The 14,853-nt window shown below is 39.7% G+C and overlaps 1 protein-coding gene across 1 annotated transcript in view; it reads left to right on the forward strand.

Moving 5' to 3' along the window:
• The window catches only part of UTRN (utrophin), a 105,716-nt gene that overhangs the window by 26,155 nt on the left and 64,708 nt on the right, over window positions 1-14,853 (forward strand). The window contains exons 7-16 of the mRNA XM_010156065.1: window positions 1-6; window positions 611-814; window positions 1,940-2,121; window positions 3,417-3,567; window positions 4,989-5,108; window positions 5,999-6,100; window positions 9,123-9,230; window positions 9,876-10,055; window positions 11,367-11,536; window positions 14,092-14,215. The exon at window positions 1-6 is cut by the window's left edge and continues 143 nt beyond it. Of these exons, the coding sequence (XP_010154367.1) occupies window positions 1-6; window positions 611-814; window positions 1,940-2,121; window positions 3,417-3,567; window positions 4,989-5,108; window positions 5,999-6,100; window positions 9,123-9,230; window positions 9,876-10,055; window positions 11,367-11,536; window positions 14,092-14,215 (1,347 nt within the window). The remainder of the gene's footprint in view (window positions 7-610; window positions 815-1,939; window positions 2,122-3,416; window positions 3,568-4,988; window positions 5,109-5,998; window positions 6,101-9,122; window positions 9,231-9,875; window positions 10,056-11,366; window positions 11,537-14,091; window positions 14,216-14,853) is intronic.

Consider the following 14,853-nt stretch of genomic DNA (forward strand, 5'->3'; position numbering starts at 1 on the left):
CAGCAGGTGTGTTTGTAATCAAAGTCTGTCTGGCTTTTCTCGAGTTGTAATCTTAGCTGATCTTCCGGCTGATGAGTTATCTCTGTGTACACTCTAGAACATCCCTGATACCTTGGGCAACACAATTGGGGAAAATATGAAAGATCATAGCATCTTCTTTGTGATTGCCTTAGGTCAATCTACCTTCCTTTTTCTTTTTGGATTCGTGTGCATAATCCTGTGTGGTGAGGTCTAGAGTTGCATCTGTGCTGTGTTTCTTTCTTCTGCTTCTCTTTCTCATTTATCTTTGCAAGCTGGAGAGGGTAGCCCAAAATGTTGGGCTGAGTTTGCTGCAGGACTGGTGGTGGAGGTGGTAGTGATGGTTTTTTGTTTGGGTATGAGATCAACTGTTAAATGAGCAAGATTAAAGTTGACTTTTCCATCCAAGTTCTTTACTTAAAATGAAAGTTCATTAGTGGTGACTGTGGCCCTTCCCAGTAAAATGTACCAAACGATGACTTTACATGTTTTATGAAGGATTAAAAGGGATCTTAGTTGTTCTCTTTTTAGTATCATTTGGGAAGACATCTTCTGTGCTCTTAAGACATCACTTTTTCTCTTGGCTGCCTAGGCTGTAGCACTTGAAGAGGAGCAGAGCAGTTCTAGAGCAGAGACTCCCAGTACGGTGACAGAGGTGGATATGGACTTGGATAGCTACCAAGTTGCTCTGGAAGAAGTTCTTACGTGGTTGCTGTCAGCTGAGGATACATTTCGGGAACAGGAAGAAATATCTGGTGATGTTGAGGAAGTCAAAGAGCAATTTTCCACCCATGAAGTAAGCTTCCCTTGAAAATTAATTTGTTGGTTTTTTTTTTTTTTTTGTGTGTGTGAACTGCAGAACTTCCATTTCCTAGTCTTTATCCAAATCCTGACGTTGTTTCTTTTGTCTTGATTTTTTCTAAATTTAAAAGCACCTGTAAGTGAATGTAATGGGAATTCTTTTTGTTTGTTGCTGAACAAATAATAAGCTTCTTGAAGGTGAAATTGATCTTTTTAAGCAAACTTAAGGTGGTACATATTTTGAAACTTTTAAGTATTCTTTTTTTAATCAGCTTTCGTTGGCTGGCTCACTGGTGTCTATAGTACAAAGACAGTCTGATCCAGACTGATTAGCACTTCTCTGCTGCCAACTACTAAAAAGCCTGGTCAGCCTTATGTCACTTGCTGTTAAACGAGGGCAATGCTGAAATTGATAATCAAGTCAATTTAATCCAGTGGTCTCCCTGTCATGATTAGCGTAGTTTATTGCAGAAACATGTGGTGTTGCTTCCAAATTATTGTTGTTTCTAAATGATTTGGTTTTGGTTCTTTTCCAACTCTGAACAAATGTTCAAATATTGCCAAAGGTTTCAAGTGTCATGTTAGATGTTTTAGTTTTCTCCTGTGTTGGCTTACTGTATGCAATTGCATTTAAAATCTGAATTTAAAATTGCTGTTCAATATGAAGATTTTTCTTTTCCCCTTGTGCCACAGTTTTAAAGCCATGATCCAAGGGAAGAGGTGTTCTGGATTTATAGCAAATATGTGAAATTTAATGTTAATAACTCATAGGTTTCTATTTGCTTTCCTATGATACATTTTAGATCTTATGTTCAGTTGGCTGTAAGTAAGTGTGTAAGTTTCTGGTTTATTTTATTGGTGCATTTTTTTTCAAAGTCTGTCTTTTTACACACAGGTTCTTCTCTGAGGTGGTCAGCTTTTTTTCCCTCAATTAGTTCTATTTTACTAGCTCCAGAATGATTGTAGCTCATGTAGAATCTTCCGTCGTAGAACAGGTCTGCCATGCTTGTGTGTTTGAGGGTACCAGCTGATTCTGCAGCAGGTTCAAACATGGCGATTTATTAGGATGTTAACAAATTCATACAGACCTCAGTGACACGGCTGGTTGTACTGTTTCCAGGGTTTTATGATGGAACTGACTGCGCACCAGAGCAGCGTGGGCAGCGTTCTGCAGGCTGGGAACCAACTGGTGGCCCAGGGGAATCTGTCGCCTGAGGAGGAGTTTGAGATCCAGGAGCAAATGCTGCTGCTGAACTCCCGCTGGGAGGAGCTCAGGGTGGAGAGCATGGACAGGCAGTCCCGGTGAGTCATGCCGCACAACCTCTCATAGGGCTGCAGGACCCGCGTCTGGTGCTTCTCTGTGGAGTTGGTTTGCATCCATCTGTAAAATTTTTCTAAGAATTAACTCTTCAGTGTGTGTGACATGAAATCCACCTTCATACTTTCCAAAGTGAAATAAAAGAAAGGAATATAACTGGGTGTTACGGTTTAAATCCAGCTGGCAACTAAGCACCACACAGCCGCTCCTCACTACCCCACAGTGGGATGGGGGAGAGAATCACAAGAGTAAAAGTGAGAACTTATAGATTGAGATAAAGACAGTTTAATAGGTGAAGCAAAAGCCACATGCACAAGCAAAGCAAAACAAGGAATTCATTCACCACTTCCTGTTGGCAGGCCAGGTGATCAACCATCTCCAGGAAAGCAGTGCTCCATCACATGTAACTTGGGAAGACAAAGTATGCAATGCCATTGCTCTGAATGTCTCCTCCTTCCCTCAGCTTTATATGCTGAGCATGATGTCATGTGGTAGGGAATATCCCTTTGGTCAGCTGGGGTCAGCTGTCCCAGCTGTGTCCCCTCCCAGACTCTTGTGCACCCCCAGCCTACTGACTGGTGGGATGGGGTGAGGAGTGGAAAAGGCCTTGATTCTGTGTAAGCACTGCTCACAAAAACATCCCTGTGTTACCAACACTGTTCACAGCACAAACCGAAAACCGACCTCCTTACTAGCTACAATGGAGAAAATTAACTCCATCCCAGCCAAAACCAGCATGCTGGGATTTTGGTTCTTTTTTTTTTATTCTTATATAAAAGTATTTTCTGAATGCTATTTTAGGTAAATGTCTCAGACTAAATATATAGTATCTACATGCAGTAGTTACATAAATGTGTTTTTTATATTGTTTCAGTAGTTTAAGTCCCTGAATAAAGCATACAGTAGATGTGGATAGCTATGTGTGTTTACACAACTAAAAAGCACTTCAGAGAATTTTTTCCCTGCTTGTTGGTTATCAAGCTAAGAGCTGCACATCAAGGGAGAAACTGCACTTTGTTGCAACTCTCAGCAGAGGCTCTTTTAGCAGAAAGCCTCTGTTGCCGGAAACAATCTCTGATATAAATTGTCTAACTCACTAACTTTTTTTCTTGAGAAAGAAACAAGGATATTTAACTGTGTTCCTTAGCTTAATGTGAAAACTTTATTTGAGACCTAACTGGTTTATGAATGGCTTTCTTCTTTCCTATAGGATCTAGAACGTAGTCTCTTTCCGTGGGAAAACTGTTTCTGAAATAACTGCCTGTGCTTTCCCCTGCAGCTTGCATGACATGCTGATGGAGCTCCAGAAGCAGCAGCTGCAGCAGCTGTCTGACTGGCTGACGGTCACAGAAGAACGCATTCAGAAGATGGAATCTCAGGTCTTAGCAGAAGACTTGGAGTCCCTACAAAAACAGCTGGAAGAACATAAAGTAAACCTTTTTGTCTGTTACATAATATATATGGGAGAAGTATGTGAAAGGTGTCTACACTGGTGGGTTCCTTAGTTGAGAATCCTGATTGCGTCAGATGTCATATATGGCTGTATGCTGAGGGTCTGCATTTGGAGTTTGGAAAAGGGTGATGATGGGGTAGAAAGGATTTTGAAATTTCTGGAAGTGCTTTCTTAATTGAACACTTGAGCACTGATGACAACAGCAGAAACCGTTAACTTCTCATTATGCAAGAAACAAAACCTGTAGGGGAAGTATTGTTACCCTCACTTCATGTGAGAAATGAGGCCTCTTCAGGTACATTGTTGGTGTGAAGGACAGTATGAAACGTACTGTGGACAAACTTGCCTTTAATGACGGGCAGGCATTGCTAAAGCATGCGTGGGACTTGTAGTTTAAAATAGTGCAGGAGTTGAAACCATCAGGAAGGGCCTCCCAGTTCACTGATTCAAGTCCCTGCTTTGACAGGGATTGCCTCCGTAGAGGCTGCACAACGTTTTGGGAATGGTTTGTCTCTCAAATAAGTTTCCAGATGGGAGTCCATCCTTTCTAGCCTACATTGTGTTTTTGAAGGAGAAAGATGGCCTTTTGATACTTGTCATGGTTACAGCTTTGGTTTTGGTACCCAGTGCTAGGTTTTGACCTTCTCCCCAGCTTGAGACATACCTGGCAGGGCAAGAACTGCAGGGTATTTCTAGTCCCACATTCACATTCTTTCTTCTGTCTCCAAAGTCTGGGGAGTGTGAGGCATGTTGGCCACAAGGTAGCTTAGGATATTCTGAGATGAAAGGTGATACTTACAGTATTCTAAAGGTATATTGATCTTGCAGAGATATTTCAGAGGTAGGCCTTGACCATGGAATCTCTTCTTCTAGAAGTTGTATGACTATTTAAATCTACAAATTATTTCAATCTAGTCAGACCTGTATGCTTTCTGCAGTTTTTGACTGTTGTCTTTGAACATCACGATCAATTATAGCATTGTTGATACTTAGGAGAACTGTATGGTGGACTATTAAAAGAGAAATGTTCTTAGTGATTTTTCCATTTGGCATGTCCTATGACACTTGCCTAGTAACAATAATAGCTTTTTATAGAAACACTTAACTCTTATCTCTAACAGTAGACATATGTCATATGTTTCTCCTAGTCAGGTATGGTGTATACAGTTTAAAGCACTCCTTAAGTTTTCCACCATTTTAACCAAATGGCTTAGGGTTCATTTCTAGCAGTCTTCTGCTTACATTTATTTAAACTGTCTGGTGGTTCCCAGTAATAAAATCTGTGCATAACTGTTGAATCTGAAGTACTTTGCCACAGCAGTTGTGTCAGTCACTGTGGCCAAAAAAATAGATTAGCAGGTGTATTCAAAGTTGGTAACCTCTGATTTGTTTTTCTAGAGCCTGCAGGGTGACCTTGAGACGGAACAGGTGAAGGTGAACTCCCTCACACACATGGTCGTCATAGTGGATGAAAGCAGTGGGGAAAGTGCAACAGCTGTTCTGGAGGAACAGTTGCAGGTAAAATGGTAGAGCCCTCTTTTTTAACTGTAGTAGCAGGCACTTAAAATCTTTGTATGTAATTTAGTCACCTTTTTTGTTTTTAAAGACAGTTTATCCTAGAAAGTAATTTACAGTAATATTTATTTAGAAGTAATAGTAATGTAAATAATTATGAAATTTGCTCAGGGTAAAATGTGCAGAAGTGCTTTGGTGATTTTCAAGCTCAGTTCCTGGTGAGTCAAGCTGTTCACATTTACAGTGACCTAAGCACTTTTGTAGTGTAATCTTTCAGTAGAATCACAGACTGGTTTGGGTTGGAAGGGACCTTAAACACCATCTAGTTCCAACCCTCCTGCCATGGGCAGGGACACCTTCCACTAGACCAGGTTGCTCAAAGCCTCATCCAGCCTGGCCTTGAACACTTCCAGGGATGTCTTTAGTTTCATTAAAATGGGAAGATACACAGTACAACTCTTACTTCACATAATTAATTTTCATTAGGAGGTTAAAATCTGATGGCAAAAAATATTTAAAGACATGAGCACAATTTATCATGGGAATATCAAAGTATTTTCCTGGTTTTGTCAGAAGTTAGACTGTAACCTGAGGTATAGGGAGAGTGAAACAGAATTTATTGAAACAGAATTCATGCCACTTTGTTCACTCCTTTTGAAGTCAATCAAATAGCTCAGTGACTTGTGCAAGAGCAGAGATAAGGCCATAGGTGCATGCTCTTGAAAGATTTATCCTTCAGCTTTGTGCAATACAACAGTAGCGATTACTGGCAAGGAGGTAGCTGTAATGGAGAACGAGGTTGCTGTGAAGTAGAAATGATGCTTTTGAATATCTGACTTTTGAGTTTCCTTGTGAAGCTATTGAATGTTCATGACTGTTTCCTTCTTTTGCAGAGGCTTGGTGAGCGGTGGACAGCAGTGTGTCGTTGGACTGAGGAGCGACGGGTCAAGTTGCAAGAAATTCAGCTTTTATGGCAGGAACTGCTGGAAGAGCAGGTTAGTAGCTCTTCAGTTACGCAGAGTGTCCAATTGTTTTGTTGAGAGGAAAAACCAGCCAAACAAAAAAAACCCTTAATAGGGTATAACAGCTCTCAGAAAAAAAGCCTTGAAAAATTAGGTTTTGTGTTATTGTTTGGGTTCCCAGCATTTCAGGGGGAGTAGAGTAGCTGTGCAGCACAAGGGAAGTATTTTCCGAAGTTTAAATAAGGAAGTTTTTAAAACCTTATAAACTAATTTCCAAGGTATCTTGCAAAATGGCCAGGAAGTGGGAATATCCATGACAGCAAAATGACAATGAATCACTAAGTATTCGGTGGTTCGGTAATTACAGAAATTTTCCCAATTAAGTGATATTTGCTTTCAACATGGATACATGTACACAATTGAGCAATTAAGTAATCAGTAGATAGCATGTTCAAAATCAGTGACATAAAACATTAGGTCAATATAGCGTGTAGCTATACTGAAGCATGTAGCTCATCTCATTTTGCTGAGTTTAGGCAAACATTTGAATTCTGAAGAAGATGGCATTCTGAGGTTTTGATATCGCACATTTTACCTATGTGTTAAATGTACTGCTCAGACACAAATTAACTGATGACATTAAAAATCTCCATATCGGCACAAATACAAGTGTTAGGATTGCATGCCTACTTCTAGAGCTTGTTTTGTGTCTCAGCTTAAAATATTTGATGGCTTTTCCTTTGAAGGTTTTACTTAAATTGTTTTGTTTTCTTAAATGATTGTATTTATCACTGTAAGCTACTGTTTAAACTCTGCAGTACACACAGATTTTTTAGACATTTGAAAGAAGTAGAACAGTGCTGATATAGCTGTTGCTATCAGTTACAGCCTTGTTTCTTTGACAGGGATGTTTTGTCTGCAAGTTTTGGGGTTGGATATGTGTTTCTCTCTGACCCTCCCGTATCTATTTGCAGTATATTGATAAACTGAATTTGCAGCTGATGTGACCTTGTTGTTAAAATGGACCCAAGGTTCCGATTCTGGTTTATCCAATGCCAAGTATCTATTTATATACATACCTTTAAAATATTGGGTTGGCATATGTGTACATACATATGGAAAATTGCATGCTAAGTTTTGTGCAAGATAAGTCTTTGAGTTGAGAAGTAGGGATTCCTCAAAAATCCTTGCTCTGTATGTCAAGGTAAGGACTTCAAGTGCTTTCATTTTTGATGACCCTATATTGAACACGTTTCTGTCCCCTTCCACCCTTCTATTTGTCTGGGGAAAAGTGACCACACATTGACTATTACAGTACTGTTAAGAGTGTCATCTTCTGTTGGAGTTGCTTTCTGTTCAGCTTTTTAAAATTTGTATGTAATTATGTCGCTGTGTAAAAGTGAAAAAAATTAATTGGTGTTTATTTAGTGTGGAACGTCAGACAACAGGTAAAGAGGAAATAGAAGTTTATTTTAGGTGGTTTAGAGCAGCCTATGCTTGTGTTTGTTGTTCAACTCTGAACAATGTATTTATTACTAACAGGCTTGGATTACAGTTCTCTGTCTTCAAGAATTATTAAGGAACCTACAAAAATTATAGCTTGAACCTAATTAAAAACTTTAGTGCAAACACTTTGTTAAGGCAAAAGTAACTAAAAAATTTAGGTACTATCATTTTTATTTTGCCCAACCAGATGGAGAGATGAGCAACAGTGATGCATCAGCCTCTTTGTGGCTGCCTACAAAATTTTTGGAAACCACATTGCCAAGTCAACACAATTCTTACCACTCAGGAAACAAATTCCTCGATCAGTGCCAGATATTTCTTAGCACTGTGATAATTATGTTTCAGTTTTCCAGGGAGAGTTATCTTTGACTGCTGATTTAGCAGAAATTAATTGAATACACTGAAGGGTTTTTAAGCTCCTCTTATGCATAAAATATGTTGGCTGGGATGCCAGAGTGATTTTTCCAGGGAGTATGTGGTGTTATAATTTTGTTTCTCACAGCCTTCTGGCATTTCCACCACCGTCGTGTTTGCTGTCTGTACATTTTACGTATTGGTTTACATTGGCAATGTAAACTGCCTTAACCCTTTGGCCCAAAAGTTGCTGTAGTCAGTTCTGGGAGAATGCCAGAAATATACAGCTAGACTGAGGAGAGTCCTGGCTGTTCCAGAGTGTGTTGTTCACAGAACAAAAAGGTCTGCCTTGCTGTATCATGTTATTATTATTATTTCTTTAAACACGGAGGAGTAGCAGTGCGCCTGTGGCTGTGCAGCTGAGCTTGGTAGAGACCTGCGTATTCTAGTCCATGGAGGTGACCGTGCAGCAGCAGCATGCTGCAACATAAAATCCTTCCTGATACTTGATGCCAGTTATTGCTGGAGTTTCTGTAGGAGTGCTGGGTGAAGAGACGAGACACTTAGGACAGATTTCCTTGAAAAAAGTGGGAAAAGTTCAAGATCCCTGAGTTAGTACTCTCCAGAGCACACCACTCCAGCTTTTGGTACTTAATGAGATAGTATTTGCTGAAGTTATTTTGCAATTGGAAGTAGGTACAGTAAGCAGGGAGATATTAATTAATGTCTTGTCTTTGGCTGGCTGCCTGGACTAAGAGAGCTCTGTATTATCAGTGGTGTTGCTTCTGTGAGAAAATGTTTGTAATGGCTGGTTTTGAATCACAGAGGAAGAAGGGTGGAGAACGAAAGAAGGCGTATGTATCATTTTGATGTATTTAATTTTAATATAATTTGTAAGTCCTATGTCAGCCTTATGGTGGATATCTGGGCACTCTAAATAACTTAGGGGCGGTGCGCGGTCTGATATATTGAGAAATTGTTTTGTTGAAATTGTTTTGCTGCAAAGTATTACTTAGTTCCATGATCTGATACTTTTGTCCCATTTTATGTACTGTTTTTGTTAATGCCCACTGAAATTCCTGCATATAAAGACTGCAGAACTGTGCTTTGAATGCAAAGGTTTTAAAGAAGGAATTGTCAGTAGCTGTTTGACCAACTTGGTATTTCCTTGTGTGATTTTTCTTATGATCTGCAGTGCTTATTGAATGCTTGGTTAACTGAGAAGGAAGAGGCTCTGAGTAAGGTCCAGACGAGCAACTTTAAAGATCAAACGGACCTGAGTGTGAATGTTCGAAAACTAGCAGTGAGTATCGCTGTCCTGCTCCGTCCCGTCGAATCTCAGAGACTAAATGATTGGCAAATTACCAGTTTGACCCCAGTAGGAGCTGTGAACAGGTCATACTTTGGAAGCCAGGCTAATATCCTTGCCTTGCCAGATTCTTTCATTTGAATTTAAAAAATGTGTGCAATTTACTCCATGGCCATACCAGACTTTGGAACAGCTATCCTGGGTTATTGACAGGGTTTGGAATTTGTAGCAGGCCAGCAGTCAGCTGTGCTTTTCAAAGTGTGGGTTTGTGGTTTTGGTTTTTATTGTGGTGTGGGATTTTTTCTTTTTATTTAATAGTTTTTGTTGTTGTTGGGTTGTTTGGGGTTTTTGGTTTTTCGTTTGGTTTTTTTTTAATACATTGTTGAAGTTTGTACTTGGACTAATCCTTTGTAACTGGTACTCAAGAGCCACTGCTGATTGGTCTAGGATCCTTTTCAGGGATGTGCTTGTTTTAAGTGTCAGTGCTTTGCTACACAAGAGAACTGTTTTGAATCTTGTGAGTGCATCTGGTTCAGGTAGTGCATTTCTGCCCTCCACCAGCACCCCCCACCTGGAATTAAAAGCTACGGGATGGCAGAATACTTGATGTTGTCTTTTAATGTTTTCTTTTAACTTCAGATTTTGAAAGAGGACATGGGTATGAAACGACAAACACTAGACCAGCTGAATGAGCTAGGTCAGGATGTGGCCCAAATCCTTGGGAATGGCAGAGCGTCCAGTAAAATCGATCAGGATCAAGAAGAACTAACTCAGAGGTGGGACAGTTTGGTTCAGAAGCTAGAAGATTACTCCAACCAGGTATTTAACAAGCTTTATTACTTTTTAGCTGTTCAGATGTCTGTCTGTATGTATGCAAACCTCATTGAGACTGTCCGCAAAATTGCCCAGGCGCGTTCTTGACATCAGGATAGAGAGATAGGTGAGTGCTCTTTCAAGTGGGGCTGACTCTATCTGCTGACAAAGCTGTCTGCATTTTTTTGGTCTTCCAAACCCCAAGTCGTTAACCTGACTAGTACTATTACTCCTTTCTCACACAGATTAAGCTTCATTTTTCTGATGAGTAAAGCAGGCTTGCCATGTATTATCAATCAATGCAAATGCCTTTAAACATTATAGGAGTGCTGGGACTGGATTAAATCTGATACTAAAAGAAAACAGACAAAACCCAAAAGCCAGAATAGATAAATAAATGGGAGTCATACAAGCATTTATGCTCTGTGAGTATGATTTCTCATCTGTTGAAAATAGAGTAGTTGTTTGTTTGATATGTAATGATGATAGCAGAGCTGGGTTGTTAAATGTTTGTTTTAGTATTTTGAGTGCTTGGTACTGCTTTTATTTAGGCAGAACTCCCATTGGCTTCTGTGAGAATTTGTTTTATGACTCATATGTCCCTTTTTTGTGATATTAAAAAGTTACTATGGTGAAGGGTGTGACATTGATTCGTGATCCATTTAGTGTATAATGAAGGAGTTGGGCGGTCTGAGTAGGGGTCCATTTCAGCCACATGGCTTTAATTTGTCCTTGCATTTGAGTCAAAGCACTGGAGTGTGACAAATCCTCTCTTCGTCCTTTCGATCCCCCCGAAATATCAAACACATACTTAGAACATACAAGCTGATTCCCATGGGACTTTATAACCTGTTCAAGAGTGTGGAAGTTTTCTGTTGAATTAAGTGAGTTTTTGGGTCAAATCCACTGTGTATCAGCTCTTTCTAAGGTTTAGGCTTGGTTTTATGGGGTATGAGCACAAAATATAGAATTGTGTGTTGATAAACCCTAAGGACCGTGGTTCTTTCTGTGAATAGAACAATTTTGAAAGAAAATAGATACAATGCTTATTTTGTTGATTTTAGTTCAGTTGCACTGGCATGGAATCCTAGTTGAAATGAGAATTTTGATGCTTGGTTCCCATCTGTAAAATGAGCATAATGAAGTTTTTGTCTGGAGTGCATCTATGATAAAGGTGCTTTCTGATGGCTAGGTGTGGTCATTTGTAGGAGTGAATGAATGAGCTCTTATGATTGATGAGTAAAAGGACCTAAGCAAAAGTAATTCAGTTTGTGTTAAAAATGGCATTTAACCCCTTTGCTAAATTATTTTGTATAGGTAACTCAAGCTGTAGGAAGTGTAGGGATGTCACAGGTTTCACAGAAGACTGTTGCAGAAACAACACCATTGAAGGAACAGGTAGTGGTTAAACAATCCAGACAGGAGTTGCCCCCCCCACCACCCCCAAAGAAAAGGCAAATTCCAGGGGAGAGTGAAGCAAAGAAAAAGTAAGTATATGTCACTACCATTTTCCTTCACTCAGTAGTTACTACATGTACTCATGTTTCTTGGTTTTGGCTTTTGATTCTTTTTTTTTTTTTTTTTTGCAAGTGAGGAATTCTTATGTTGCAGTTGTGAGGTTGGGTTTGGGGAATGGGAAGGTTATGTACAGCCTTGTTTTCAGAGCAGCAGAAAGCCTGCAGCTTTCATTACTTTCAAAGGGAGACACGGGTGTTTTGTTTCTCAAAAAAACAGGTCTTCAGTCCTTTGTACATCAGCTCCTTTACTGAAAGATAGAATTAATTATATTTACTTTCTTTTGGGAAAATATCTTTCTCATCTTTGTTGAAAAAGTGTTGTGAAAATGCCAAGTATTTTGATTTATTTATTATTTATTTGTAATCTCCATATAATAAATGTAAGAAATATGAGAAACTGCACAAAAAAAAAGGCTCAGAAACCTGTTCCATCTCCCTGGTATTTAGTAATAAGGACAATATTAGAGTGATGTCTCCTTTCACAAATATATCTGGAGTGGCTGACTAATTTGCATGTTTAGAATTGCAGGACGGTTTGGGTTGGAAAGGACCTTAAAGATCATCTAGTTCCAACCCCCCTGCCATGGGCAGGGACACCTTCCACTAGACCAGGGTGCTCAAAGCCTCATCCAGCCTGGCCTTGAAGACAGCCAGGGATGGGGCATCCACAGCTTCTCTGGGCAACCTGTTCCAGTGCCTCACCACCCTCTCCGTGAAGAACTTTTTCCTGATATCTAATCTAAATCTATCCTCTTTCAGTTTAAACCATCACTCCTCCTATCACTACATTCCCTGACAAAGGGTCCCTCCTCATGTTTCCTGTAGGTCCCCTTTAAGTACTGGAAGTCTTCTGTAAGATTTCCCTAGAGCCTTCTCCTCCCTGGGCTAAACAATATTTAATAACACGTTTTTCCATGCCTTTAATAAATAGCATACTTAAAGTAAAGGAATTGTTTCAAGAAAAATTAAGAAAATAAATGCTGTGTACTTGTCGTTTTGCATTTTGTGCTTGCCTGAGAAAATTGCTTTGTGGTGTCACTAGTTTAAAAACTTTGGCAGGTCGTTCAGGGAGAGCGAGAGGGCTGTGTCAAGAGTGGGGAGTCGATGTGCTAAGTAATTTGTGTTTGCATAGGGAGGAAGAGTTGTTCTCTTTATTCTTCTGGAAGAGGAATGGAGGTTTGAAGGGGTGAGGAACCTGCCCTAACTCTCCTGAGGACCCTGGTCAGACCCTTTGAGCACTGAAGGGGGTAGTGTGTGCATATGGCTGTCCCAGGGCAGTAAAGCAGTCAACAACCCATCTGTCCCTTCTTAAATTTTAGACTTTGAAAGCAAAAGTAATTTAATCTATTACCTTTTTATTCCTAGAGTTCAAACTGTATTAAGGACAGGGTCAGTTAAAATAGGTTAAACTTTCTGATGCTTTTGCCTGATCCCAGTGACTTATGTTAAACCAACAAATGACCTGTTAGTAGAATTCTGCAGGTTTTCCCATGAAAACTGTGACTAAAAGTGACTTCTGCATCTGTTGGGAGGCTGTTCTTGCACCTTAGGATTTACACTGTTTTAAATAGTATAATTGTAATACAGCCTAACTTCTCTGTATAGGACAAAGGATAACGGGTTTAAACTGAAAGCGGGCAGATTTAGGTTAGATATCATGAAATAATTCTTCCTGGAGAGGGTGGTGAGGCACTGGAACAGGTTGCCCAGAGAAGCTGTGGATACCCCATCCTTGGAAGTGTTCAAGGCCAGGCTGGATGAGGCTTGGAGCAACCTGGTCTAGTGGAAGGGGTCCCTGCCCATGGCAGGGGGGGTGGAACTAGATGGTCTTTAAGGCCCCTTTCAACCCAAACCATTCTATGGTTTTGTCTGTCTTTCAAGTTCTGTACAGTATTGGTTAATTTGTGAATAGGGTTTTTTGTTTGTTTTGGTGGTGGTAAGCTGTAGCTTATAGATTTAAGCACAAGAGAGTTATGTTAGTATATACATGTCTGCTGTAGCAAAAAATATTAAGCTATTCGTGAATGCTTAGTCAGCTAAGTGTTCAAAAAGGTTTGGCCACTGCCATGAGTGCTTAAGGTGCTAGGTTCTTCATCAGACTACAGACTGCAGACTTCTATGAAATCTAGAACTGAAATTCTTATTTGTCTTGTTCCTGAGGTTTAGTTTATTACTTGTAAAATACTCTGCACTGAGAGATATCTTTTGTGACATATCAAAAGAAACAGTAATAGTCTGTTAGCATGAAGATATGTATAAAAAACATTAAGAACTAAATTGCACCATGCATTCTCAGTTTGCTCCCAAATTATATCCCAAGGACATAATTTTTACTACGGCAAGTTTTTGAAAGTCTGTCTCTGTCCTACTGCACGTGAGTAGTAATATGAGAAACATGAATCTTTTGTGTAGCCTTGCTGTTCTGGGATTGAGTAAGGTGCTGATAGGACTTCTGATTTTTAAGGTACAGTGACTGAATCGGGAAAAATTACTGAAAAATAAAATTGTCTGACCATTTAAATCAGGTTTGATGCTGAAAGTGCTGAGCTCTTGAACTGGATTTCAAAATCAAAATCTGCCATTCAGGCCGCAGACATCAAAGAGTACAAGAAGATGAGGGAGACTTCAAATGTGAAAGAAAAGTTGAAGGTAAAATGGGGAGATGGAGTGTGTTCCAGTGAATAGTATATTTTGTCTTTTAAGCTGGCCGTCAGCTAGAGGTGTGGGCTGATCCATGTGCTTCGTGGAGATTGAGTCCCTTAATTAAATAGTTTCAGAACTGGATATGCATGGAAATCTCTGCCCAGCTGGACACAAAGTTTTGCTGGTATTGGGTTGCACAAGCCACAGGAAATTTTAAAAACTTATATTACACTGATGTTTCCTTTGGAGTTCTGATAAATGTCTGTCTCCAGGATTAGTATCTTTTCCACTAAGGAGCATATTTTGGCTTCATGTTTCACAGCTGGAGATGGACTTGATTGACACCACTTTTATGATTTTGGCAGAGATGGGCTGGTGGGATGCTCAGAGACCCCTTGAATCATGCTTTGACACTCTGCACAAACTGAAACTACCACCCAGGGTCCACAGTGGTCCTTTACAATGTTTGGACACATTGTTGTTTGCTCTATTAATTTTTGAGAAAACCTAGTAGTTACAACTCATGTATGGTATTACTGACCTGCAAGACAGAATTCATAATTTTACAGGATCCTGTGGAAGCCATGAAATAGCCATTTTATCTTCTATTCCTTCTGTTTCAGGAATGTATTCTTGCCTTTTTT

The sequence above is a fragment of the Eurypyga helias genome, unplaced genomic scaffold, assembly GCF_000690775.1.
Source record: "Eurypyga helias isolate BGI_N326 unplaced genomic scaffold, ASM69077v1 scaffold1917, whole genome shotgun sequence".
NCBI classification, from domain to species: Eukaryota; Metazoa; Chordata; class Aves; order Eurypygiformes; family Eurypygidae; genus Eurypyga; species Eurypyga helias.